Source organism: Staurois parvus, unplaced genomic scaffold, assembly GCF_062004578.1.
Source record: "Staurois parvus isolate SC_StPar_1 unplaced genomic scaffold, SC_StPar_1.0 ptg000154l, whole genome shotgun sequence".
In the NCBI taxonomy this organism is placed as follows: domain Eukaryota; kingdom Metazoa; phylum Chordata; class Amphibia; order Anura; family Ranidae; genus Staurois; species Staurois parvus.
This window is the reverse complement of record NW_028317950.1, coordinates 22,946,440-22,974,342: the sequence shown is the minus strand read 5'-3', so window position 1 is coordinate 22,974,342 and position 27,903 is coordinate 22,946,440. Positions and strand designations below refer to the sequence as shown.

The window sequence follows — 27,903 nt, the reverse complement described above, 5'->3', positions numbered from 1 at the left end:
CTAAACACTGCCTCTAGATGCAGCAACACTTAGGACTGGTTCACACTAGTGTGATTTCTTATACTTCTTGTGTCACACAGAATTGCATGACAATGGAAATAACATTGTTTTCAATAGTGGCCATTCACATCAATGTAGTGCAGCTGTGATGCGACTTTGGGAAGGTCCATGTGCTACATTGGTGTGATGCAATGTGATTTTAGACTTCCATGGAAACGCATCAGAAATGCATGAATGTGTGTTTGTGATGCAATTTTGGTAGTAGTAGTACCCTCCAGGCCATATTATATCAAAAAACGCACACTACTAAAATACCATTGCAATTGCAAAGTACTTGTACAAAAATCGCACAGTGCCTGCACTGCATAATTTCAGCTGAAATTGCTTTCAAAGCTCATCGCTTGTGAATCAGGCATAAGGAAATGGACGTAAAATGTAAAAGAAACCAGTTTCTATCCCTTCTGAGCCCATGTTTGTAGAGCATTTAGAGCTTATGCCTCTGGCACTATGCTATTATGTAGATGGTTTAGCTGGTATTGCCTGCCTTACTTCTTGAATAAGTCTCTTTCTAGTGAATAGGTGGAGAGCTCTGACTGAAGTGTTGGTCTACCAAACACTTACTATGCACCCTCATAATGGCTGTCATCGGAGATAAAAGTACTCATTTGCCTTAGCAAAAGACGCCTAAATCACAAACTGATGATTCCTTCCCCCTCTGAGGCTAGGAAGAGGTCCGTTCATTACTCCCAGGCTTCAACCACCAAGGCCAGATCTGATCCAGGGGCCTAGTTCAATAATAGGCCCTGGACATCTAAATCTCCCAAAACCTTCAGACAAGTCCTCTTTGGCATGAAAGAAAACCCTCATTTTCGAAAGTAGGGGGGGGGGGGGTCAGACGGCTTTCGTAGACACCTGGTTTAGAGAACGTCTTCGGTAAGTGAAGTAGTTTCCAGGAGCCATAACCTAGAATTCCAGTGTCTACCCCCTCCCAATTTCATGCTATCCAACCTGCCTGTGTCACTGCACAGACTAGCATATCTCAGTGCTACTCTTGCAGATCTCTTGAGCCAGGGGGTAGTGCAAGTCTTGCAGTAGCAGAAAGGATTCAAGGGTTCTACTCTAAACCTTTTGCTATTTCAAAACCAAAAAGATGCATCTGCTCTATTTCAGACATGAAAGATAGGTTTACATAATATGCAGATGTGGGACTACATGTAACTTCATGCTTTTCGGAATCAAAAATGTGCTGCTGTTAGATGTGCAGTGGATGCCATTCACCTCCACATACTGGAAACCACAGCTCATTTTCCTGAGTACCACATAGCACTAAGTGTGTTCCCTGCGTTTTCCATATGAATGGGCTGCTCTGCCTGCACAAACTCGCCCTTGGGAAACTGGCATAGTGTAAACCTAGCCCTAATGTCTTCAAACATCCATATATTTTGTATGAAATCCATGAAAATCTGTTGTAACCTTCCACTATGATGGAGACTCCCTAGCCCCTGTGGAGACATACTTACAGTTGTGTTCAAAATATTGGGCAGTCAAAGATCACTAATCAGATCACTCACTGTTTTTGGTATAAATTATATTTCTACATGGCAAATAATTTACTAGCAGGTGTAGTAGAGTAATAGAAAACCAACAGACCCAACAGTCATGACATGCATGCTGCTGATTCTGTGTAATTGAATCATTACTTGAAAGGGGCATGTTCAAAATAATAGCAGTGTGGAGTTCTATTAGTGAGGTCATTCAGTCTGTGAAAAAAGGTGGCAATTATTGCCCTTATTTAAAGAAGAAGGCAGCAAATATTGTACATGCTGGGTATAGTGCATTTCTCTCTGAAAATCTGAGTAAAATGGGTTAGACATTGTTCAGAAGAACAGCGTACTTTGATTAAAAAGTTGATTGGCAAGCGGAAAACATAAAGAAGTGCAGAAACGGATATGCTGCTTAGCTAAAATGATCTCAAATACTTTAAAATGACTACCAAAACCAAAAAGACATGGAAGAAAACGGGAAAACTACCATTGGAATGGATTGAAGCATAGACAAAATGGCCAATGATCAGCTCCAGGGTGGTCAAAGAAGGTCTAAAGTTACCTACCCCAAACACACAAGTAAGCAAGCAGCATCTTGGTTCCAGACCAACAAGATTAACACTACGGAGTGGCCAGCCCAATCCCTGGATCTTAATCCAATAAAAAACTTGTGGGGTGACATAAAAAAATGCTGTTTATGAGGTAAAACCAAGAAATGCAGAGGAATTGTGGAATGTAGTGCAATCGTCCTGGGCCGGAATACCTATTCACAGGTGCCGGAAGTTGGTCAACTCCATGAAACACAGATGTGAAGCAGTTCTCAGAAACAGTGCTTATACAACTGATTCACATGAAAGCTAAATCTTCAATCATTTTTGAGTTTGTAAAAAAAAATGCAGACACTGCTATTTTTTGAACAACCTAATATTCCTTTATTCTTCACTTTCTGTAAAATAATACCAAATTTAAAACACTTTTCTTCATGTTTTGATTTGGAATAGATTGTGCAGTGTTCCCAATGCATTTGCATGTATGGAAGTAACAGCTATTATAAGGATTCTGAGGTTTACTCACTTTTTTAAACATACTGCTATTATTTTTAACACAACTGTACATGCTCCAACTTCTTCAGCACATCAGTACAACCTCCATTTTGCTGTGGGAGCATGACATTACCATATTGTAGCCCTATCATTGGGCTATCTTCTGCACCCTGAGTGTTCTCTAATGTATTAGCACCAACTCCTTCTAAGGTACACATCAACCACCTGGGAGGTAGAAAGGATACTGTCCTGGACAGAACTCCATGTTCCAGTCTTGTTCGCCATTCATATTCCAGGTGTGAACAATTAGCAGGCAGACTATCTCAGAGCAGGACAGAAAAATAGAGAGCTTGAGCATGTGTAATCAGCACTATCATAAGCATGAGACTGCAGGCTACATCAATCGCCTTGCAGGTGGACAGACAGACCAGGATGCTGGAATGAGACCAGAAGCTGTGATGGAGCAGGTTCACTAGACACCCCTGATATCCCCCCCCCCCAGGAGGGGACCCTGGACCCTTAAAAGCATGCTGGACATTGGGCATGAGATCAGGCTGGGCAATGGTCAGGGGATCAGCAAGGTCTGGTTTTTTGACAGACAGAGTCTATGGAGCCAAACTGCAAAGCAGAACCATTAACATCAGTCTAGATAGCAGGTGACATGTCACTGGAGTCAAGCTGGATAGCTGGAACATGGGATGGATGCACAATGGCTTGAAGAAAAGTTCGAGAGCCCCACCTGGCTGAATGGGGCAGTCTATCCAAAGGATGAATGGAACTTCTTAGACAGGTTTGAGCAGATGTAATTGCAGCAGTGTGAGGCCAGGTTATTGAAAGTCTAGAGGCAGACTGGACCGTATTGGAAGGTGTAGAGACAGACCAGACCACATCTGCAGGCAGCAGAACTTGAGGATAAGTTAACCTGGATGTGTGTCCAAGGGCGTTTAGGGACAGGTAAAGGTAATCCAGAGGGAGTGACTTTTGAGGACTTAGAGTGAGCACAGGTTTTGCAAGCTTTTACATAGTAAAAGGAGTCCTTATGAGAGAGGGCCACCAATGCCATCGAGAAACCAAAGAAAAAGTTTTAGTGTGCATTTGAAAGTACTATAAGCCTAATTAGGAGTGGAACAAACCACTTTCCAGGGGGTAGATCAGGTGGTGCACTTTAAATGAGATTCCAAAAGATCATGGGAAAGGGCCCCCATTACTTCTGTTGAAGGTAAGATGTTGTGAAACTTAGAGGAAGTTTCCAAACAGGGTTCAAAACTGCGAGACAGAAGGTAAGTTTGGCCTCTAAGAAGAAAAGATTCATACTTTGGCAATTGGCTGGAGAGGTGGCCTGTCAAGGATTCAATAAAATTGTCAGTATTTTCTGCCACATATAATGGCAAATGGTTAGGCCAACTGGAGTCACACTTGGAAAAGTTGTCATGATCAAGATCTGAATAAGATTGTAATAAATGCAAGTGACTGGTATTGGCCACAAAAGAGGTACAAATAGGCAACTAGTCAGCAGTTGTAACCTCTTCCCGTGCAGCCCATGCTGATAAACGGCTGGACAGGAGCATTGCCGATGCAGGGGGATGTTTCTAAATGTCCCCCTGCATCCATTGCCTGTGTGTGCTTCCCGGGAGTGTGCAGCGCCGCGATCTGTGCCCGCAAACACAGATCGATGTACGGGACTGCTGTGTGAGGTCTTGATTCATGTGATCAGTGATTGGCCAATCAGTGGTCACATGAACAGTAGTAAACAAGATGTCACTTTCTGAAATCATTGTTTACTACGTGTGAAATCTGTGAATGATCACAGAGGTCATATGATACAAGGATATTCACAACAGCCTTGTACCATGTGGAAAGCTGTGATCACAGCTCTCACAGTATTTCTCAATGGCTGCAGGAATGCAGCCAGAAAGAAGGAGAAATGATTGCTTTTACAGCCTTTATGGTTGTAAAAGCAATCAGTGTAAATAATAAAAAGAAAAATCTTCATAACCCCCCTCAAGTAGTATAGTGGCACTATGGTGACACTGTACTGCTAGGGTGACAGTATGTAAAACAAAAAAAAACATAATCCTAGATTGTAAGCTTGAAAGAGCAGGGCCCTCGAACCCCTCGTATATTGTTTTGTTACTGTATTGTCTCATGTTCTGTCCCCCACTATAATGTACAGTGCTGAGCAAACCTTTCTGGCGCTATATAAATACTGTATAATAATAATAATATTATTAAAAGAAAAAAATTTAAAAATTATATTTTTTTTATAAACTGATTTGGGTTATTTTTTTTAGCTGAATACATTTTGAACAAGATTTATGAAGAAAGATTATTTATTTGCAAAATTGTATAAGAAAAACACATTTTTTTTAAAATTGTTGGTCTTTTTTTTTATTTATATAGCAAAAAAAGAAATATCCCTGTTGTGAATAAATACCACCAAAAGAAAGTTTCATTTGGGTACCATGCTGCATGACTGCACAGTTGTCATTGAAAGTGTGATAGCGCTGAAAGCTGAAAATTGGCTTGAACTGGAAGTGGGTGAAAGTGTCCGGACTTGAAGTGGTTAATGCAGGTGTAAGACCAGGATCTAATCTTCCCTGTAGTCCAATTTATGTGCAGGTTATGAAGTTTAAGCCAAGGATAACCTAAGATAAGGGGATAGGCAGGAGATGTTATCAAGTAGAAGCTGATTGTCTCCCTATGAAATTTCCCAATTGTCAGAGTAATAGATACAGAGAACAAAGTGACCAGACCCATGTACAAAGGAGACTTATCAACAGCTAAGACTGAAGAGGGTTTGTACATATTAGTCAAAAATCTGTAGATGGTGTGCCAGGTCTAAGACTGAAAATGGTTTGTGCGCATTAGTCAATGGAATCTGTAGATGGTGTGCTAGTTCAATAAACAATACAATTGATAGTGGCCTCAGAATCTATGAGAGATGATGGGAAAATGTGGCAAAACTAAGTTGAGAGGGATAAATAGTTGGGGGGGAATCTGGTACCATATAATCTATAGAAGCAGACCCCTCCCACACTGGACTCTTGGTGTTTCCTGGCTTATTGGAGCAGCTAGTGAGAAAATGGCAGTGGTTCCCCCAATATTAGCAGAGTCCCTGGGATCTTCTTCTACTTTGTACCCAAGAGGATAAATTAGTACAGCCAATTTGCTTGGGATCCTCCTCCTGGGGAGGTTGAGAGGACCCTAGAAGGTCTGATGAAGAAGTGGGCAGCGTTCTAGGGGACAAAGAAACCAACCTCTCTGTACGCTTTCCCCATAATGTCCATACAGATGGCTGCTTGCGTGGCTTCATTCAATGACTTGTTCAGGGAATTCTCAGACGTTTATGTCAATTCTGTTTTCACTTTGTCATTATGGAGTACTGAGTGTAGATTAATGAGAAAAAAAATGAATTTAAACAACTGTAGTATCAGGCTGCAACATAACAAAATTTAAAAAAGTGAAGGGGGTCTGAATACTTTATGAATGCACTGTACACGTGCCCGGCTACTTTATTAGGTACACCTTGCTAGTACCGGTTTGGACCCCCTTTTGCCTTCAGAACTGTCTTAATTCTTCATGGCATAGATTCAACAAGGTGTTGGAAACATTCCTCAGAGATTTTAGTCCATATTGCCATGAGTTACGGTTGCCTTTCTATCATCTTGAACCAGTCTGCCCATTCTTCTCTGACATCAACAAGGCATTTTTGTTCACTCAACTGCCGCTCACCGGATATTTTTTCTTTTTTGGACCACTCTCTGTAAACCCTAGGGATGGTTCTGCGTGAAAATCCATTAGATCAGTAGTTTTTTAAATACTCAGACCAACCTGTCTGGCACCAACAACCATGCCACATTCAAAGTCACTTAAATCCCCTTTCTTCTCCATTCTGATGCTCAGTTTGAACTTCAGCAAGTCGTCTTCACCACATCTACATGAATAAATGCATTAAGTTGCTGCCATGTGATTGGCTGATTAGCAGTTTGTGTAACCAAGCAATTGAACAGGTGTACCTAATAAAGTGGCCAGTTAGTGGATATACTATACACACACACACACACACATCTTTGTATGTTATTTTTTAGCTAGGGAAATGTAAATACTTTCGTCTACATAATCTGGGCTCAGATTGGGTAGATTTTTTGTTACTTCCTGTCTTGAGACACAACAGCAAGTAAAGGGAAATCTTATTACTGCAGGAATGGTTCCCATTGGAAGATTTCCCCTGTGTAACTGTTCCAATGACAACTCAAAATGTAATGTTTTTACTTATAACAATGGTGAGCAGAACAAGAGAATGGTGAATAATATTCAACAATTAAAACTTTATGGGGTTCTCACCATATTGACTCTATCCCATACATAATAAGGGCTCTTTAACTAGTGCTGCTATTATTGCCACGTCTCTGAAAAGCAACTTGCGGAGGGCCGCTTTTCAGAGGGCATTTTACAGACGATGAGGAGGCAATATGTCACTTACTGCTTGTTTTAACTAACAAAATGCTGCCTGACAGTGCCCAACCATGTGTATTGGGTCCAGTTCCAAGAGGCTACCACCCGCCAAATGCGACATGCCAGTCTAGCTCTTTCTGTTTATATTGAAAAGTCTCTGCTCCTTTTCCGTTCTGTATATATTGAAATAACTTTGCTCCTCTCCCCTTCTTTATGTATTGAAAAGACTGTGCTCTTCTCCCCTTCTATATATATTGAAATAACTGTGCTCCTCTCCCCTTCTTTATGTATTGAAAAGACTGTGCTCTTCTTTCCTTCTGTATATATTGAAATGACTGTGCTCTTCTCCCCTTCCTTATGTATTGAAAATCCTGTGCTCCTCTCCCCTTCCTTATGTAATGAAAATACTGTGCTCTTCTCCCCTTCTGTATATATTGAAAAGACTGTGTTCCTCTCCCCTTCTTTATATATTGAAAAGACTGTGCTCTTCTCCCCTTCCTTATGTATTGAAAAGACTGTGCTCCTCTCCCCTTCCTTATGTATTGAAAAGACTGTGCTCCTCTCCCCTTCTATGTAATGAAATAACTGTGCTTCTCTCCCCTTCTTTATGTATTGAAAAGACTGTGATCATCTCCCCTTCTGTATATATTGAAATTACTGTGCTCCTCTCCCCTTCTTTATATATTGAAAATACTGTGTTCCTGTCCTCTTCTGTTTATATTGAAAAGTCTGTGTTCTTCTCACCTTCTTTAAGTATTTATACGACTGTGCTCATCTGTCCTTCTGTATATATTGAAAAATCTGTGCTCCTCTCCCCTTCTTTACATATTGAAAAGACTGTGCTCCTGTCCTCTTCTGTTTATATTGAACAGCCTGTGCTCCTCTCTCCTTCTTTATGTATTGAAAAGACTGTGCTCTTCTCCCCTTCTGTATATATTGAAATGACTGTGCTCCTCTCCCCTTCTTTATATATTGAAAAGACTATGCGCCTGTCCTCTTCTGTTTATATTGAAAAGTCTGTTCTCCTTTCTCCTTCTTTATGTATTGATAAGACTGTGCTCATCTGCCCTTCTGTGTATATTGAAAATACTGTGCTCCTCTCTCCTTCTTTATATATTGAAAATACTGTGCTCCTCTACTCTTCTGTCTATATTGAAAAGTCTGTGCTTCTCTCCCCTTCTTTATGTATTGAAAAGACAGTGCTCATCTCCCTTACTGTACATATTGAAAATTCTGTGCTCCTGCCCTCTTCTGTTTATATTGAAAAGTTTGTGCTCCTCTCTCCTTCTTTATGTATTGAAAAGACTGTGCTGTTCTCCCCTTCTGTATATATTGAAATGACTGTGCTCCTCTCCCCTTTTTTATGTATTGAAAAGACAGTGCTCATCTCCCCTTTATATTGAAAATACTGTGCTCTTCTCCTCTCTGTTTAATTTAAAAAGACTGTGCTCCTCTCCTGTTCTGTATAAGCAGAGACAACATACATTTGGTAACCACCTTCTACTCACAATAACCACACCATCTGCGGTGTGATGCAGAGGAAGACCCAGTGACACCTCTGACCACAGGGCCTGTGTGAGGCCACAGTGTCAGGGGCCTGAGACCATGTGACTTTTGGGAAGACATATTATGCGCTGCGGTGGAGGGTGATTTTTAGAGGAATCACCACGGTTTTAAGAGACAGTTCTGGTAACAATAATTGTGGTAGTCACCTCCAGGTAGGTTTTCAAGAAATGTCATCGTTTTTTTTTTCCTCTTTTCTAAGAAAAGTATACATCACATTACACGTCACCAGTGACACCTCATTATCATTGTCGTATTGTCTGGATTATGTTTAATATTAGTCATAAAGAGGACCAGTCATAAGTGGGCTAATACAAGTGAAAACGTAGACATATATTTAATGATGTAGCTTACCTTTGAAGGGTCATTCACGCTATGTGCATTGACCTGCATTTTCCATCACTGGATAGGGAACCCTGCTAGGGTTCATAGAAAACAATTTTCTATGTGCTCCATTACACTACAATGGTTTTTTGGTGCGCGGGGCAGTGAGTTGCTGGAAAATGCAGACATGCTGCATTTTTTCTAAGGGCAGTGGATGTCACCGCATTGCAGTACAACACAGCTAACGCTATTATACAGAGACATGAATGAACTGTCACTATGTGACACTTCACATAGCAAACAATGCAATGCGCTGAAATGTGCTGTCTGTGTCCCCACTGAGGAGGTTTTAAAAAAGCATGTATGTGTGTATGTTCTTTGCCTTAAAGCAGACCTCTACACACCTCCACTCCATCAATGTGGTGTCCAGGAGCTCCCTGCTGACATCTTCGGATGGTCCTATTTCAGGTCCTGATCTGCAAACGCTTTGATTGCACTTGACATTATGATGTCACTCCTGCAAATGCTTGGGACTTTATTAATCTAGGCAGATGCCACAATTGTACACTGAGCTGCACACACTGTATACAGTGTACAGTTCAAACAGGCAGGTGAGAGAATTTCATGCAGAAAAGACAGTTGAGTTGGTTTACTAAAACTAGAGAGGGCAAAACCTGGTGCAGCCCTGCATAGAAACCAATCAGCTTCCAGGTTTTTTTTTGTTAAAGCTTAATTAACAAGCTGACGTTACAAGCTGTTTGGCTACCATGCACAGTTGAACCAGATTTTGCACTCTTCAGTTTTAGCAAAATCAACCCCCGTGTGTCTCTTCATTATTAAAAACCCCATCAATTTATTTTTTTTTAATTAAAGTGATAATAAAGAATATTTATTTTTGATTTAACCACTTTCCCTCCGGCAGATTTTACCCCCTTCCTGAAAGGGCATTTTTTGCTATTCCGCTCTGCGTTATTTTAACTTGCCCAGTCATGCAACACTGTACCCACATGAAATTTATATCATTTTTTTCACACAAATAGAGATTTCTTTTGGTGGTATTTTATCACCACTGGGGTTTTATTTTTTGCACTATAAATGAAAAAAAGACCGACCATTTTGAAAAAAAAGCAGAACAATGTTTTTTACTTTCTGCTATGAAACATATCAAATAAAAAATGTTAAAATATAATTTCTTTATAAATTGAAGTCAAAATGTATTCTGCTACATATTTTTGGTAAAAAATCCCAATAAGTGAATATTGATTGGCTTGCACAAATGTTATAGCATCTGCAAACTATGGGATATATACTGGAAATTTTTTTTTATATCAGTAATGGCAGCAATCAGGGACTTATAGCAGGACTGTAATAGTACGGTGGTCAATCTGACACTAACTGACACTTTGTGAGAACCAGTGATACTAATACAGTAATCAATGCTAATAATATACACGGACACTGGTTGGGAAGGGGTTAATAACTAGGGGCAATCAAAGGGTTAAGTGTATGCCTAACAGTGTTTTGTGTGTGTACAGTGTGGTGTTTTTACTAGGGGATGAGCCAGTTTTTATGCAGGGAAGAAAACAGTACATCCCTGCTGGCAGGACAGAGTTGTGTATTGTTTACATACACAGAGCTCTGTCCTGTCAGTCTCTTCGCCGATCACCACCAATGATTGACAGCCAGGACCCACTGATTGGCTTGTGCTGTGACTAATCACAGCACAGCCAAGGCAGCGGGCGCACGCATGCCCCCTACCCGGAAGAGCTGTTTCACATAATAGGTATGTGATCCAGTGCAGAAGAGCTGCCTTGCTACTGAATATCTAAGTGATGCGGCCGGCAAGCGGTTAAAATAAAAAAAATGTATACTTACCTGCAGGCCCAGACTGAGACAAAAAATAGGCCCAGGCATTTTAGACTGAGCAGCCCCAAGCCCAGGGACCCTTTCATTGGAGCCCACTAGCGGAATGCCAGAGCCCAGTTGCAAGAGCAACCTTTGCAAACCTGATAGTTTGCCACTAGTGTCAGTAGGTTTTTATTTTTATTTAATTTTTAATTTTATTATTTTTATACATTTTTTATAAGAGAGAAGGAAGGAAGGAGGGAGGGAAGGATCAGCTTTCTCTCTCCTCTTCCACCTGTGGTGGTTGTCTGCGGTTTTGCAAGGGGGGGGGGGCATACAGGAGCCCAGGACATGCAGGAGATGGATAGGAGGGAAAGAAGGAAGGAGGTAAATAAAGAGGGAAAGGGAGGAAAGAAAGAAAGAAAGAAAGAAAGAAAGAGAAAAAGAAAGAAAGAAAGAAAGAAAAGGAAGGAGTGCAAGAAGGAAGGAGGGAAATAAAGAAATAAGGAGGGAAAGAAAGAGGGAAAGAAGAAAGGAGGGCAAGAAGGAAGGAAGGAAACATGAGACAGACATAGAGAGAAAGAAAGAACAAAGGAGGGAAAGAAAAAAAGAGGGAAGAAAGAAGGAAAGAGGGAAATAGGAGACAAAGAGAAGGAAAGCGGAAAAGAAGGAAAGAGGGAGGAAAAGAAGGAAAGAGGGAGGGAAAGAGGGAAAAGAAGAAAGAAGGAAAGAAGGAAAGAAGGAAGGAGGAGAAGAAAGAAGGAAGGAGGAGAAGAAAGAAGGAAGGAGGAGAAGAAAGAAAGAGAGAAAGAAAAGAAAGAAAGAAAGAAAGAAAGAAAGAAAGAAAGAAAGAAAGAAAGAAAGAAAGAAAGAAAGAAAGAAAGAAAAGGAAGGAGGGAAATAAAGAAATAAGGAGGGAAAGAAAGAGGGAAAGAAGGAAGGAGGGCAAGAAGGAAGGAGGGAAACATGAGACAGACAGAGAGAGAAAGAAAGAACAAAGGAGGGAAAGAAAGAAGGAAAGAGGGAAATAGGAGACAGAGAGAGAAAAGAGAGAAAGAAAGAGAAAGAAGGAAAGAGGAAAAGAAGGAAAGAGGGAGGGAAAGAAGGAAAGAGGGGAAGAAAGAAGGAAGGAGGAGAAGAAAGAAAGAAAGAAAGAAAGAAAGAAGGGAAATAGGAGACAGAGAGAGAGAAGGAAGGAAAAAGGGAAAGAAGGAAGGAGGAAAAGAGAAAGAAGAATGGTCTGCCTCTCCCCAATGAGCGCTTGAGAGCTTTGACTGACATTCGCTGCTCTCTGCTTGGAGCAGACCGAGAACGCAGAGATCAGTGGCTACATGATCATTTAGTTCTTGATGTTAGAGTCAGCATGGGACAGCTGCAGTATCACTCAAATGCTGCAGCATGGAGGTGAGTATGGATGTTTGTTTTTTCCAAAAGACTATCCTTCTCAAGTCAAAACTTTTATCAACGGCCACTGGCCAGTCTTCAACATTTGGTTGCCACTTGTAGTTTTACATTGCAGGTTTATACTTCATGGATGGCTGAAACTTTAGGACCATTTAAAACTGGCCATACACTATACAATCTGCACAATCTTTGTACAATCTCTTTCAGATTTACTAAAACTTTATTATTAGTGTCATCCTAAAAAAAAATCTACATAAAGTCAGACAAGCCTTTATGCTGCATAGTTGATGGAATATCAAAGAGAGATTGTATATTCAGATTACACGGTGTATGGTTACCTTAAAACACAAAAAAGTGTCAAGTTGCCTTAACTCCTCCTGATTTTAAGGGACAGTCCTTGGTTTTGAATATTTTATCCATGGAAATGTTTATTTTCAGAAAAATCCCTTTGTAGGTGGGCAGTAAAAATCCATCTCTACTTGCATATTAAATGATGGTATTATTGTTTTGTTAATCAGCTAAACCATGTTTCTGTTTCAGATGTATTAATATGTAATATTAGGTTATGTAGGCTTCTGTGGCTCTTTGATACAATAGTTCATATTACATGCCGACAAACACCTTGGAAGATCTTGGAAAAGCAAGTTCAACCAAAATAAAACCCTAAATGAATAAAGTGTATAAAGTGAAAATAAATACACACAATGTGTAACACACCCACTCATGCCTTGCTGATGGTAAACATATAGGAAATGTTTATGTCAGTTTCTCCCGCTCTCTTTTCTTGAAATCCATTGGTTGTCCTCCTTATTATATTTGAATATTGTCTCAGGTCTCTATTCTGATTGGCTGTGAGTCACTTACCCTCCACAAACCCCTCCCTCCTCTTTACAATTATCTGGAACTCCAACTGATATGGTCCTCAGAGAGCTGTCAGAACAGCAGGCAGTGCACACAGCAAAGCAGCACCATCAGAGCAGAACAGGAATATTGCAGAGAAGACTGCAGAGTAGTCCCTGAGTCCCTGCACAGTGCAGATCTTTCTTTGTGTACATCATTGTTTTGGAATCCTCTGATCTGGAAATGATCACCAGTTTTCTTGACAGTCTGAGCCCTGCATCAGGTAAGCCCAGCTTTCATTTTTTGTCTGTCTCCTTTCCCATTTACTGCAATAAGTGATTCTATCACTTAGGAATTTGATAGACACAGGTAGGCAGTGCAGCTGAACCTCTGCAGCTTCACTTTGAGTGATGTCTGTGTCTCAGTGGGTAGATTTACTAAAACTAGAGGACACTAAATCTGGTGCAGCTGTGCATGGTAACCAATCAGCTTCTATCTTCAGCTTGTTCAGTAAAGCTATGGCAATAAAATCTGAAAGCTGATTGGTTTCTGAGTTGCACCTGGTTTTGCACTCTTCTGTTTTTAGCAAATAAACCCTACTGCTACAATTTCAAATGGTTGTTTCCCCCTGTATTTAAGTATTTGTCAATTGCAACTGTTTTAATTGCATTAATCTGATGTTTGTACTCATATGACAGTGTAGCTGGATCCAAATAATGGGGAGCTTTCTGCATTCTGCAGTTTTGATGCAATCTGCCTGATTGCTGCTTTCACACTGCAGAGGGTTTCTCTTCCTGTTATAGAACACTACAGAGCCCATCATCCCAAGCATTGCTCCTGTCCTCTCTATAATGAAGAGCCCTCTGTATGTCATTGCATTCTGCAGTTTTGATACAACCCACCTGAGCATTACTGCTGTCACACACTGCAGAGGGTTCTGTACCCGTTACAGAAAAAGACAGTGCCCATAATCCCAGACATTGAGGGACATTTACTAAAACTTTAGAGTGCAAAATCTGGTGCACCTCTGCATAGAAACCAATCAGCGTCTATCTTTAGTTTGTTCTATTAAGGTTTGAGAGTAAAACCTGGAAGCTGATTGGTTTCTATGCACAGCTGCATCAAATTCTGCCTGCACCAGATTTAGTAAATGTCCCCCATTGTGTCTGACTTCTCTACATGCAGCAGAAGGTGACAGCATGAGTAAATGTGTCTGACCGCCCCTTCAGTAACATGACATGTACTAGTTAGAAAATAATTTAATAATTGTATATAATAATAATAATAATAATATTATAATATAATAAAATATATAATTGTATTAAGTTATTGTATAATATATATATATATATATCTCAGTTTTTAAAATGTTATTAATGAATCATTTTATGAGCAGAATTACTTTTATTTGTTAAGGGTTTGTTGTAGATGTAATGTCTTGGAGGTGGGGGGCTGCTGTCTATAAATTATATACATTTTGGATGATCAAACCTGATTAAGCAACTTCTCATCTTGTGGATTACCAATATTATTATTATTATTATTATGGATAGTGTATATCAAGCTTTGCTTTGCTTTAATCCCTCTGTACAAGTCAATATGAATGCATGGGAAATGAATTGCAGACACGTGTTAAACACATCTTCACTGCTCTTGTTCTAAAGCCCTTGTTACTATTTTTATCATTTTAATTATTACTACTGCTATCTTTTACAATTACTATTGTTATTATTATATTGATATCTTTTTTACCATTACCGTTTAATAGAACCACATCATTAGGACATAAGATATTTTCTTGGCACATGTACGCCTGCCTGTACTAGCACCAAACATTCTTAGTCATGGGGCAGTGTTCTGGGTGTTGGTGGCTGAGTAATTGGGTACACTGGGATATGTGTGAAGCGTACGTGCTCCATGGGTGCGCACATGTTGGAACTTGTGAGATTTGGGCAGTCTCCTAGGAACACGACTTTCATAGATTTTGTTTAGTTTTTAGGAAATAGAGCCCATTTACGCTGCAATTTACAGCACATATTGCAAAGTGCTAAAAAGCATGCGCCCAACTCCCCCATAATAAAAAGTGTGCCTGTTCCCATCTCAGCGCTGCAGTGCACTGTGCTTTGAAAAATACATTGTGCCTGTTTTTAGTGCAAGTAAGGGTTTTGGGAGGACCATGGAAGTTGAAGGCAGTGCATCAAAACATATATATAGAATGCATTTTAATGCATTGGTAACAGGTAATAACAAGCCTTGGTCAATGGCTTGCTTACTTCTATCCACTCCAAAATGTATTATTATACAGGATTTGTATAGCACCAACAGTTTGCTCATTGAAAACATGCATCAACACAGAAAAATGCAAAAAGGAAACTCGTGTTGATTCATGACAATGCACCTGCCTAAAAAAAAATGCAGCAGGAGGAGTGAGACTCAATACTGGGGGGGTTGAAATCTCGGTAAAGAGCCCTTTACAGGAGTTCATGAGAGATGTAAGAAATTAACAGGGGGATTCGGTCTACCCACCCATAACCAAAATATCAGCACATATGTTTTGGCTTGGTTGATCCTTTAAATATGAGTATCAGCCCAGTCTATAAAGTGAAACAAGGGAGTGACATAATCCACTTTGCTGTTATTAGTATGTAAGTAAAATTTGTAAAAAACAAAACGTATGTCTATAATGAAGTGTTAATTCAGGTAGACACTGCATTGCATGTGTCTACAGATCCCTTATTGCAATAAGAAAAATTGAGCCTCAAGTTAGTTCTATGATAAAGTGTCATCTACTGCAGTCTTTGCTTTTCTTACAGGGAAAGACCGGGCATCCTTTGACAAAATGTATCAGCTGGGGTCTCTCCTGGGACGTGGTGGATTTGGCACAGTCTACGGGGCACGAAGACTCACCGACCATGTACAGGTAAATGCCACAACAATACACAACCAGCAGCTAATCATTGTAGAAAGGCTCAGTTCACACCACTGACTGATCTCTTGCTCCCCCAGGTGGCCGTGAAACATATCTTGAAGTGTCGAGTGGTGGAATGGGCACAGCTGGTAAGATTTCTTTAAAATATTACATGAAACATTTTGACTCTTTCAGAAATGTGTTCCGAAAATTATTCATACAATTTTTGGCTTTTACTTAATACATACAAATGGCAATGTGCAGTAGCCCAGAGTGGCCAATCAGAAGTCAGCTTTCACTGGTCCATTCACACTAGACTCCTTGGTTCTAATTGGTTGTTGTGAGTTAAATCATTTTTGTATGAGCTACATTATAAGCCTAAGTCCAAAACTGTTTTTTTTCAGTAGGAAATGGTTAAATCCCTTTTTTAGTATTTTTCTTTATGTGCCTCATGGGGACTCTTCCTGTACTGTAGACACAATGGGGAAGATATCATAAAACTCATACAAACAGAATTTAGTGCAGCTGTGCATAGTACCCAAATCGTGTTCTAGGTTTTATTGTCAAAGGATAACTGAACAAGATGAAGTTAGAAGATGATTGGTTATTATTGCACCAGATTTTGTGTGTTTTAGTAAATCTACCCCAATAGGAAGTCTGTCCAAAGTGTGGGGGAATCCCCTATTAGACAGCTGTCCCCATTGGCAGAGTAAGCTCCACTTCCTGTTCTGGTGGCGCTTGAAAAATTTAGCTTTTTCCTCATAGTCGCTCCCATTGGCAATGGCCACCAGTTTGAATAGAGAGGTTGAATTTCCCCGGTGGGGGACACATACAGCATTAAAAACATGATAGAGGTTCTGAGGTTCAGTTAATTGGTTGGCTTATTATATGGGTAGTACTGGATTACATTTTCCCTTGACCTTAGTTCTCCGCCCATTTTTCTTTTTTAGGGTAAATTATCTCGCGTGCCCATGGAAGTGTTTCTGATGCTGAAAGTCAAGGGTCACAAGGGCATCATTGAGCTACTGGATTGGTTTGAAACACCGGACAGTTTCCTGCTGGTGATGGAGATGCCAGAACACTGTCGGGATCTGTTTGATGTGATCACAGAGCAAGGCCCTCTGGAGGAGGTGATTGCGCGAGGCCTGTTCCGGCAGGTGGTGGAGACGGTGCGGCACTGCCACAATCATGGCATCACACACCGTGATATCAAAGATGAAAACCTGTTACTCAACACTCACACAGGAGAGCTCAAACTCATCGACTTTGGCTCTGGGGCTTTGCTGCAGGATTCCTTCTACACTGATTTTGATGGTAAATTATGCTTTTTAACTGTAAACTCTTTTTGCACCATGAATATTTTTTAAAAATCCAGAAATATTTGTTTAGTTTTAGACAGAATAGGATAGCTTCAGAATCTTCCCCTCCCTTCCTGGCTCAGTGATGCCTTGTATGTCAGGTTTGTCAAGGTGTCACCAGAACAGGAAGTGTGAGGAAATTTCCACAGGGGAGGCATATACAGCATTGAAAACATGACATAGGTTCTGAGGATCAGTTTTAATCGGTTAGCCTATTATGTGGGTGGTACTTAATAAAAAAAAAATCAAAAATCTCTAGAAGTAACTGTAAGCTGCACTGTGCATGACTGCCTGTCGAGCTTAGGTAATTGCAGTTACAATTTCTTTCTTTGGCTTTTCATGTGATATGTGTAGCACAGAGACATGCATTCTGTTGTAGAAAAAGATTTTCTAAACCAAAGTATAGAACATTATCTAATCTAGTTTATGAGTATTATCATTGTTTAGTCTAAAGGGAGCTTTTGATTTCTGCAGGAACCAGAGTGTACAGTCCTCCTGAATGGGTGGCCTTTCGGAAATATAAGGCCGTTCCAGCAACAGTCTGGTCTCTGGGCATCCTGCTGTTTGATATGGTCTGCGGTGACATCCCCTTTGAAAGAGATCAGGAAATTCTACAAGCACAGCTAACGTTTAGGACCACAGTGACCCCAGGTAAGACAGTCAGACACAAAGGGGTTTATTTACAAAAGCTGGAGAGTCCAAAATCAGACTCCCTTCTGCATAGAAACCAATCAGCTTCCAGGTTTCATTGCCAAAGCTTCATTGAACAAGCTGAGGTTAGAAGCTGATTGTTTTCTATGCAGAAGGGAGTCTGATTTTGGACTCTCCAGCTTTAGTAAATAAACCCCAAAGTGTTAATATATCTAGGTTGTGTTATGATTCCTAATCTGCAGACCAAACTGAGAATCTCATTGAAAATCCAAAGTAATATTAGAAAGTGTGCTTTTGACAAAAGGCTATGTACATTGAGCCAACAATCACTCTAAACCTGGGTTCACACTTGTGCGGTGCGGCATATCGCATGTGATTCACACAGGAACCGCACCGCATTCCTGTGCAAATCACATGCGAATTCTGTGTGGTGCGCTTTGAGCTGTACATTTTGTATGGCTCAAATCACACCGCACCTGCACCAGGACCCTTTTTTAGGTCCACATTAGAATCAAATCGCATGGGTATTCACACCCATGCGATCCGATTCTGCACATCGCACCGTGTTTTGTGGACCGATTTCGGGGTGTTGTTAACTTAACATACACACCCGCAGCTGAGAGAGAGAGAGAGAGAGAGTTTTTTTAAACCCCATTAAACTATTAAATATTTAGCTGGATTTGCTTTGTAATGTTTTGAACTCGAGACAAACTGGCTTGGGTGAGTTTCAAAACCTCTTCGATATTACTGAACAAATCCATTTGAATGCGACTAATTATTAGTAACTATAATATAACCTGGATACATGGTAAACTTCATAGAAAAAAAACAGCTTTTGCTGCAATACTCATCTTCATTTAGGAGCTGTCACATGCAGTACCTTTTTCTGCAACTAGATGTCCTCAGTATTGTGGGTTGAATAGCTATCTGAATTCAACTCACTTCCTTTGAGCCTAGGCTGTCATGGACCCTCCCCAACCTCTGAGTGGACAGGGAAAGGAGAAGCAGCACAGTGATGATCTCATATTTCTATCACATTGCTTTCTCCTTCTGTGAGCTTCTTGTCAGCACATGAGCTTATTGGTTCTTTGGGCTGCTTTTTTCTCTCCCACTCTGGGCTGGGCTGTATAGGGATGGTTAGAGGCTGGCACAAATTCCAGTTCAGTTACTTGCACTACTTGTGTTAAAAAAAACTTGTTTATTATGAACACAGGACTGCATTACTTTACATCTTTTATAACTCCCTAGAATTCACCTTTAATGTTATAAACACGTAATTGAATGAAAGGAATGAGAGGAGTAGAGGCTTCCCTTCTCTCCCACTGTCTGCCTGTTATATTCATATAGGGCTGTAAGATTGTTGCTTTAGAAAACCCATAGTACTCTATGACACCAGTATCATGGTTGCAGCCTGTACATAATGTTTTATATAAAAATGTTTAATAAAATAAAAGACATTTTTCAGGCTGCACCATTATGAAAATATCTTTGTATGCTGGTCTCAGGGGATTCATATTCTAAAACCTCTCTTTGCATCTCTTTTCAGAATGTGAAAAACTGATCCGGTGGTGTTTATCCACACGCCCTTCAGACCGACCCTCACTTGAACAGATAGTCCAGCATCCCTGGATGAAAGAAGACCGCATTTAGTGGCAAAGCAGAAGGCCAGAGACTTTAAACACACTACAGAGACTGTTTCTCTATTGTGCGCAGCCTGTAGGGGGCACAACTCATGCTCTGGACAATGGACACTGCAAATGGCGCTATGCCCTCAGCTTGCTGCAGCTAGCTTTGATGTTTTAGGTCTGATAGGTAATACTATTAGCTGGTCTCACTTGTGTGTCATCAGAAGGAAGTCCTGAATATTGCACAGTATGTGTACACCTAGCTGTGACTCATCCCCTGTGTCAACTCAGGGAAAGTAGGTGTGTCGGGTAACCTGGTTTTACAGGACGGTCTTCCTAAGAAACAGAGGATTGCCAAAGCAATCATTGCAACTTGCAAACATCCTTAACGATAGGTGACAGGCTTTAAAGGGAACATTTATGGGCCCTTTAAACTCCAATTTGAATTCAAAACCATATGCATGGGAGTGGCAGCTTTAATGTGGCATTGTGGAAGTGACTGGAGAAACAACCCACTATGGGGAAACCTTACACCTGAAGTTTTCAGTTTAACTCTTCTACCCCATTCAAGGTGAAGTTGGGTGGGGTTGATCTTAAAGTAAACCCCAATGGGGCTTATGTGATAAATGCACTGAAGATGCAATTGAAGTTGGACCCAAAGGCCATCTGGCCCAAACTCTTGGGTTGGTCAAACACGTTGTCCATACTCCTTAGATTCCTCTAGTAGAATTGCCCAAATGTGAGCCACATGGGTGAAGATTGATTGGGAAGGGGGGGCTGGGTCTTTAAAACATTTTGATTTTAAAGGACCATTACAGCCAAATGTAAAATTTTGGCCTAGGTGGAGCATGGTGGGCTGAATCAGACCTGGCTTCTTATGTCTTGAAATCTCGCTGCCATCATTTCCAACTCTGTTCCTGTCCAAATGGAAGTTTTGGGTGCTCTACCTCACCATTGTATGCCCCCTCTCCCTTTCTTACATTCTCCATAGTTAAAAAATTCAGCAGGGAGAGTGGGAACCCCTCATAATAACCACAGCAGAGCTCAAGTGATCTTACCAATGTCTCTAACAAAACAAAAGAAACCATTGGATGATTTAACTCTCCAGCATCTACCATGCTGAAATACTAGTTCTTGGTAGAGTGACACTTTAAATAGACTGCATAGCAGAATTTCCATCCTCTTTCTGAGAGGTATTAAATCCCCTATGCTTTTATGGGGACAGTAAATACTTGTGTATTACTTCATTACCATGTACAGTTATCCATGTGTTTTAATGTGACAAAATGTGTAAATATGTTTTATAAAACCTATTTAATAAATTGCCAAGAGGCAGTTTTTTTTTTTTTACAAAAATATGATGTGTCTTAGTGTTTTCATAATAATAGCATTCCCAGCCCGGCAGAAAAAAAGACCAAGACCAAACTGATACTTTGTTTTGTGAGCTGAAAAAAAACATAGTGCATGTGGTCAATAGAAGGAGAAATACTGCCTCATCATTTGTATTAGCTGGAAGAACAGTGCCCCATCCTTGATGTTAGTGGGAGGACTAGTGCCCCATATTTGGTGTCAGGGGGAGGAATTATTATAATTATTATTATTATTATACAGGATTTATATAGCGCCAACAGTTTGCTCAGCGCTTTACAATATAATGGGAGACAATACAGTTCAATACAAGAGGGAAAGGAGGGTCCTGCTCCTTGGAGTTTACAATCTAGGAGGGAGGGGCTAGTGGTACAAAAGGTAGTAACTGTGGGGGATGGACTGGTTGGAAGAGTAGAAGATTCCATTAGTAGCTGAGGGCAGGATAGGCTTCCCTGAAGAGATAGGCGATCTCTGAAAACCTAAAAGTGAGCAGAGTAGGCGATAGTCTGATAAATTGGGGTAGAGAGTTCCAGAGGATGGGGGAAGCTCTGTAAAAGTCCTGGAGACGAGCATGGGAGAAGGTGACAAGGGAGCTAGAGAGTAAGAGTTCTTGCGAGGAGCGGAGAGGACGGTTAGGGTGATATTTGGAGACCAGATCAGTGATGTAATTTGGGGCAGAGTTATAAATTGCTTTATACGTTATTGTTAATGTTTTGAATTTTATCCGTTGGGCAATGGGAAGCCAGTGGAGGGATTGGCAGAAAGGGGTGGCAGATACAGAACGGTTAGTAAGGTGGATGAGTCTGGCAGCAGCATTAATGTTAGACTGAAGAGGGGATAGCCTGCAATTCGGTAGGCCAATGAGGAGGGAGTTACAATAGTCAAGGCGAGCTATAACAAGGGAGTAAATAAGTTTCTTAGCGGTTTCCGAGGTTAGGAACGGTCCTATCTTGGAGATGTTGTGGAGGTGAAGTCTACAAGATTTGGACAGTGATTGGATTTGGGGCTGAAAGGACAGATGGGAGTCTAGGATTACACCTAGTACCCTGGCATGAGGGGAGGGAATGATGATTGTGTTACTGATCTTGATGGAGAAGTCAGGGGAGGGGGCACGGGCTGGAGGGAATACTAAGAGCTCAGTTTTGGAAAGATGAGTTTGAGGAAGTGGAGTGACATCCATGCTGATATGTCACTTTGTAGTTTAGTAATGTGAGAGAAGACTGAAGGGGTGAGGTGAGGGGTAGAAAGATAGATTTGCGTGTCATCAGCATAGAGATGGTACTTAAAGCCATGGGAGTTTATCAAGTGACCAAGGGAGGAGATGTAGATGGAGAAGAGAAGGGGTCCAAGGACAGAACCTTGAGGGACCCCTACAGAAAGAGGGAGTGAAGAGGAGGAGGCAGTGTTGTAGGTAACACTGAAGGAGCGCTGTGATAGGTAGGAGGAGAACAAGAAGAGAGCAGAGTCTCTGAGACCAAGAGAGTGGAGTTTTTCGAGGAGGAGGGGATGGTCAACCGTATCAAAAGCCGCAGAGAGGTCAAGTAGTAAGAGTATGGAGTAGTGGCCATTGGTTTTAGCTGTTAGTAGATCATTAGTGAGCTTTAGTAGGGCAGTTTCAGTGGAGTGTAGTGAGTGAAAGCCAGAAAGCCAGCCAGTTGTCGGTGAGGTGGGAGCTCAGGCGATTATAGTCTAAGCGTTCTAGGAGTTTAGAGGTAAATGGCAGCAGGGAGATGGGTCTTAAGTTGTTCAGGTTGGTGGGGTCAAGGGAGGGCTTTTTAAGTATGGGAGTGATGTGTGCATGCTTTAGAGGGGAGGGGAAGGCACCGTTAGAGAGGGAGAGATTGAAGATGTGAGTGAGGGAGCATAGGATAGAAGAAGAGGGTGACCGTAGTAGTTGTGAGGGGAGAGGATCCAGGGGGCAGGTACGACGGTGAGACGGGCTTCTGAGAAAACCTTAATGACTTCTTCGGTAGTAGCAAGGTCAAAAGAGGAAAGTGTTGAGGGAGGTTTAGTATAAGGAATGCTAAGTGGGATGGATGTCTGCAGTGGCGATGCCCCTACGAATTGCGTCAGTCTTGTTTTTGAAATGATTTGCAATCTCGTGAGCAGTGAGTGAGGTACTGGGTGGAGGTGGAGAAAGTAGAGAGTTAAAAGTAGAGAAGAGATGATGAGGACTGGATGACAAGGTATTAATAAGAGTGACAAAGTAGGCTTGTTTGGCAGCATGAAGGGAGGAATTGTATGTTAAGAAAGCAGATTTATATCGGGTGAATGCTTGCTGGGATTTGGTTTTACGCCGGAATCGCTCCAGTGCACGACTATGTAATTTAAGATTTCTGGTGTCGTCAGTCTGCCAAGGTTGTAACAGTCGGGGCTTGATGCTTCAAGTTGTTAGAGGAGCAAGTGAGTTTAATGCGGATGAAAGCGAACTGTTGTAGACAGCAGTGGTCAGGGAAGGACAGGGGAGAGATTTTGTCCTAGAGTTGGTCAGTTGCAGAGTGGAAAGGAGCAGGGTTCAAGTTGTGAAGGTTTCTGCGGGTAAATGTTTGCTGCTTGGAGGGATATGTGTTTGAAGATGAGGAGACTGTGAAAGTGATGAGATTGTGATCAGAGAGAGGAAAGGGGGTGTTTGTGAGGTTGTAGGGAGTGCAAAGATGGGAGAAAACGTCTAATGTATTCCCATCAGAGTGAGTGGAGGACTGTATACATTGTGCTAATGCAAAAGATCAGGCTAGGTTGAAGAGTTGGGATGTAGCCTGATTGTTGACATTAATAGGGATGTTAAAATCTCCGAGAATGATAGCGGGTAGTTCAGAGGAGAGAAAGTCGGGTAGCCAGGCGGAGAAATCATCAAGAATGCGGGACACCGGTCCAGGAGGCCGATAGATCACTGCAATCCTCAGAGAAATGGGAGAAAACAGCCGGATGCAGTGAGTCTCAAAAGAAGACAAGGATAGAGAGGGAGGGTTGGGGAGGACTTGAAAGGTGCTCAGTGGGAATAGAAGCAAAATAAACCCACCACCTTTCCGACCACTGGGTCTGGGTGAGTGGGTCCAGATGAGGCCTCCATAGGAAAGTGCTGGGGGAGAAGCAGAATCTGCTGCTTGGAGCCAGGTTTCTGTAATTGCTAGTAGGTTAAGGGAGCGGGTGACAAAAAGGTCATGGACAGAGGTGAGCTTATTACAGACAGAACGGGCATTCCAGAGCGCACATGAAAAAGGGAGGGTGGTTTTTGAGAGCACGGGGACTGATGTTAAATTGAGGGGATTGCGGCTATTCCTGGAAGAAAGAGGATGCCTGGTGTGGGGGTGAGATAATGGAGGACCAGGGTTTGTGGAGATATCCCCAGAGGTAAGGAGAATAAGAAGGGTGAGGAAAGTAAGCTGAGGAATAGTGCCCTATCATTGGTGTCAGTGGGAGGAATAGTGCCCCATCATTGGTATCAGTGGAAGGAATAGTGCCCCATCTTTGATGCCAGTGGAAGGAATAGTGCCTCATCTTTGCTTTCAGTGGGAGTAAAAGTGTTCCAACATCTCTATCAGTGGAAGGAAGTATACCCCATTGTTGGAGGAAAAGGGACACACCACTGGTGTCAGTGGGATGAAATATGCCCCATCATTGGTGTCACTGGAAAGAGTGGTGTCTCATTGTTTGTGTCAGTAGAAGGAATAATTCCTCGAAGCAATGACAGGAATAGTGCCCCATTCAACAAATCACAGAACAATCAATAGATGTGGAGAGCTAAATATATAAAACAATGCTGTCCTTTCAAAATCTAGCTGGGATCCACCCTGCCCTGCCTTCAAATCGTCTGTGTTGATTGGTTACGCAACCCATCACAATAAGGCCAGGATATCATTTCTGACATCTGTGTGGAGCAGCAAAGCACACATGTTGCACTGCAGCGCAGGTACATTGCCTTTAAAAATGAGTGCATAGAGTCCTCTCTGCTGCCTGAAGTGGGGACCTGCATTGCAAACCACAAACTCCACACCACAGCCTGCATTTTATGAATGGGCTGCTATTGAGCTTGAAGTATCTAACAGAAATTGATATCCACTCTCTGTTGTAAATTGGCCACTAAACATTGATTCTACATAAACATAAATCTCTTGAGTGGAAATATCTCCAGTTATGGAATGGAAGACATTAAAACAGGAATATGTGAAGGAAGCTGAGACATGCACTGCCACAAAACTAGCATCACTTCAGAGGAATTGGGCTATATCAACCTTTAAACCAGGATGGGAATCCTTTAAAAGAAAACTTGTACTGAAAGCTATATGGACGCTACCACTGGTGATCTCCTTCTTAAAATGCTAGATGCCCCTCTAAAATCTGGCAGTCCCTTTAAATCCATGGTGCCCAATCTGTTGTGCAGTGGCCTTTGGTACTTATTGTGAATAAATATTCTTTAAGTTGGATTCTAGCAGTTAAATGACTTGGTTTATTGCTTTTCCACTACCTTACATTTTCCTGTCCTGTCCATTGCCTTTTTTTCTTTTTATATTTTGTTTTCCTCAAGTCTTTTCAGAGAAATATCAAATATGGCACAAGCCATTTTTAAAGGGGCTATAGGGAGCACAAATGTGAAAACGATGATTTTGTAAAGGGGCTGTAATAGCAGTGATCTGTAACAGTCTCATGCAACATGTCTCCAGTCTATGACTGTCTCCTGAAGCATGTTCACAGCCTCCAATAACTCCTATAGCATGTTCACCAACTCTGACCAATCTCTTGCAGCATGCCTGCAGCCTCTAGCCATGTTCTGTAGCATTCCCATAGTCTGTGGCCTCTCCTGTAGCATGTCTATGGTATCTGACCATCTCCTGTAACACACCTATAGTCTCTGACCTCTCTTGTAGCATGCTACAATCTCTGACAATCTTAGGTAGCATGCCCATAGTCACTGACCATCTCCTGTGGATTGCCCATAGTCACTGACCATCTCTTGTAGAATGCTCATAGTCAATGACCATCTCCTGTAGAATGCCCATAGTCACTGACCATCTCCTGTAGCATGCCCATGGTCACTGACCATCTCCTGTAGCATGCCCATAGTCTCTGACCATCTCCTGTAGCATGTCCATAAGTCTGTGTTCTCTTCTGCAGCATGTCTATTGTATCTGACCATCTCTTGTAGCACACCTATAGTCTCTGCCCCCTCTTGTAGCATGGTACAATCTCTGACAATCTTCTGTAGCATGCCCATAGTCACTGACCATGTCCTGTGGAATGCTTATAGTCACTGACCATCTCCTCTAGAATGCCCATAGTCACTGACCATCTTCTGTAGCATGCCCATGGTCACTGACCATCTCCTGTAGCATGCCCATAGTCTCTGACCATCTCATGTAGCATGCCTATAGTCACTGACCATCTCCTGTAGCATAGCCATAGTTTCTGACCATCTCCTGTAGTATGCTCATAGACTCTGACCATCTCCTGTAGCATGGCCATAGTCTCTGACCATCTCCTGTTCCATGCCCATAGTCTCTGACCATCTCCTGTACCATGCCCATAGTCACTGACCATCTCCTGTAGCATACCCATGGTTACTGACCATCTCCTGTAGCATGCCCATAGTCAGTGACCATCTCATGTAGCATGCCCATGGTCACTGACCATCTCCTGTAGCATGTCCATAGTCTCTGACCATCTCCTGTAGCATGCCCATAGTCTCTGACCATCTCCTGTAGCATTCCCATAGTCTCTGACCATCTCCTGTAGCACACTTATAGGATCAGACCATCTCTTGTTGCATGTCTGCAGTTTCTGACAGCTTAATATAGCATTACATTCAGTGACTATTATGTGTGGCCCTTTGGTGGTGCCACACTTGAGGCCTCCTATATCAAGTCTGTTGACTACCAATGCCCTATACTTTCAGAGTTACTGACTTGGAGATAGCATTCAGTCAGAGAAAAGGTCAGAAGTCCTGATCTGCTTTCTTGTTCTAGGTCAAACGTTACTGACACCTCTGGATCAGCATAACAGCCAGGCAACTAGCATTTGAAGAGTATAATAGATAGCTTACAAATTTTCTTAGTGCAGATTTCCTTTAATCTCAAAGTTTGGGCTTGGCCTGATAACCAGGTGCAGCCAGGTAAACATCTGCGCACGTCAGAGACACAGGTGACAGGTGACAGGAGGAAGTTGTTTGATTGTCCCACATCTGCTTCCGTGTATTTTCCAGGATGGGACTTGAGTCACCTAAACAAATGATGTCAAAGACTAGGTAAACAGAAGTTGCAAATATACACTGCTTTACCCCTTCATGACCAGCTTTGCCTCCTGGTCAGAAGGCTACAAAGTGTATGTAAACCCAGACAAAAAACTTCTTTTTACTCCCTTTTGGTCTGTTAATTATATATGTAAAAGTGTTTTATTATATCTGTTTGATAAGCGCGAAAAATACCTGTTCATCCTGCCAAAAATCCAAATGGCTGATAACGTCCTGTGCTCTCTGTCTGTGCTGTTATCAGTTAGTATTGATCCCAGTTCTGTATGGTGACTACAGAACACCTCCCCTCTATGATACTGAGATGAGGAGAAGGGCGGGGGAGGAGTCTGTTCTGTAGTCATAACATACTGCATACCCTAGTGTGACAAAGCAGCAGCTCTTTAGATACAGTACAGTGAGTGTTGTCACCCTAGGACAGGAAGTGTTTTACTGGCAGGATCACAGTTGAAAATAAAGGGGAAAAGCCTGAATAAAGAAAACTAGTTCAGCAACCACATCTGAGGACTATTAAGATGCAACTAGTATAGTTTTGTTCTTGAGTTTAGATACACTTAAACTATTGTTCTCCTCTTCCACAGTTTGCTACAAAAAAATTTCAGAGGCGCTGTAATAGTTTTAAAACAATTGCTACTTTGTGATGTAACCGTGTCCAAACCCCAGGGGAACTGCTTACAGCAAAGAATTCTGCCACAAAATAATTTTGCACTATCAATAGAAATACAGTGATTTCA

General features: G+C 41.6%; 1 protein-coding gene across 1 annotated transcript; it reads left to right on the top strand.

Annotated features, from left to right (window-relative positions):
- Positions 1-12,876: 12,876 nt before the first annotated feature.
- PIM2 (Pim-2 proto-oncogene, serine/threonine kinase) lies at positions 12,877-20,910 on the top strand. Its single transcript, XM_089675237.1, has 6 exons — positions 12,877-13,301; positions 15,832-15,938; positions 16,025-16,075; positions 16,877-17,240; positions 17,759-17,935; positions 19,482-20,910. Exons 1-6 carry the CDS (start codon positions 13,262-13,264, stop codon positions 19,583-19,585), a joined length of 843 nt encoding a protein of 280 aa, XP_089531363.1. The 5' UTR covers positions 12,877-13,261; the 3' UTR covers positions 19,586-20,910.
- The last annotated feature ends 6,993 nt before the right edge of the window (positions 20,911-27,903 follow it).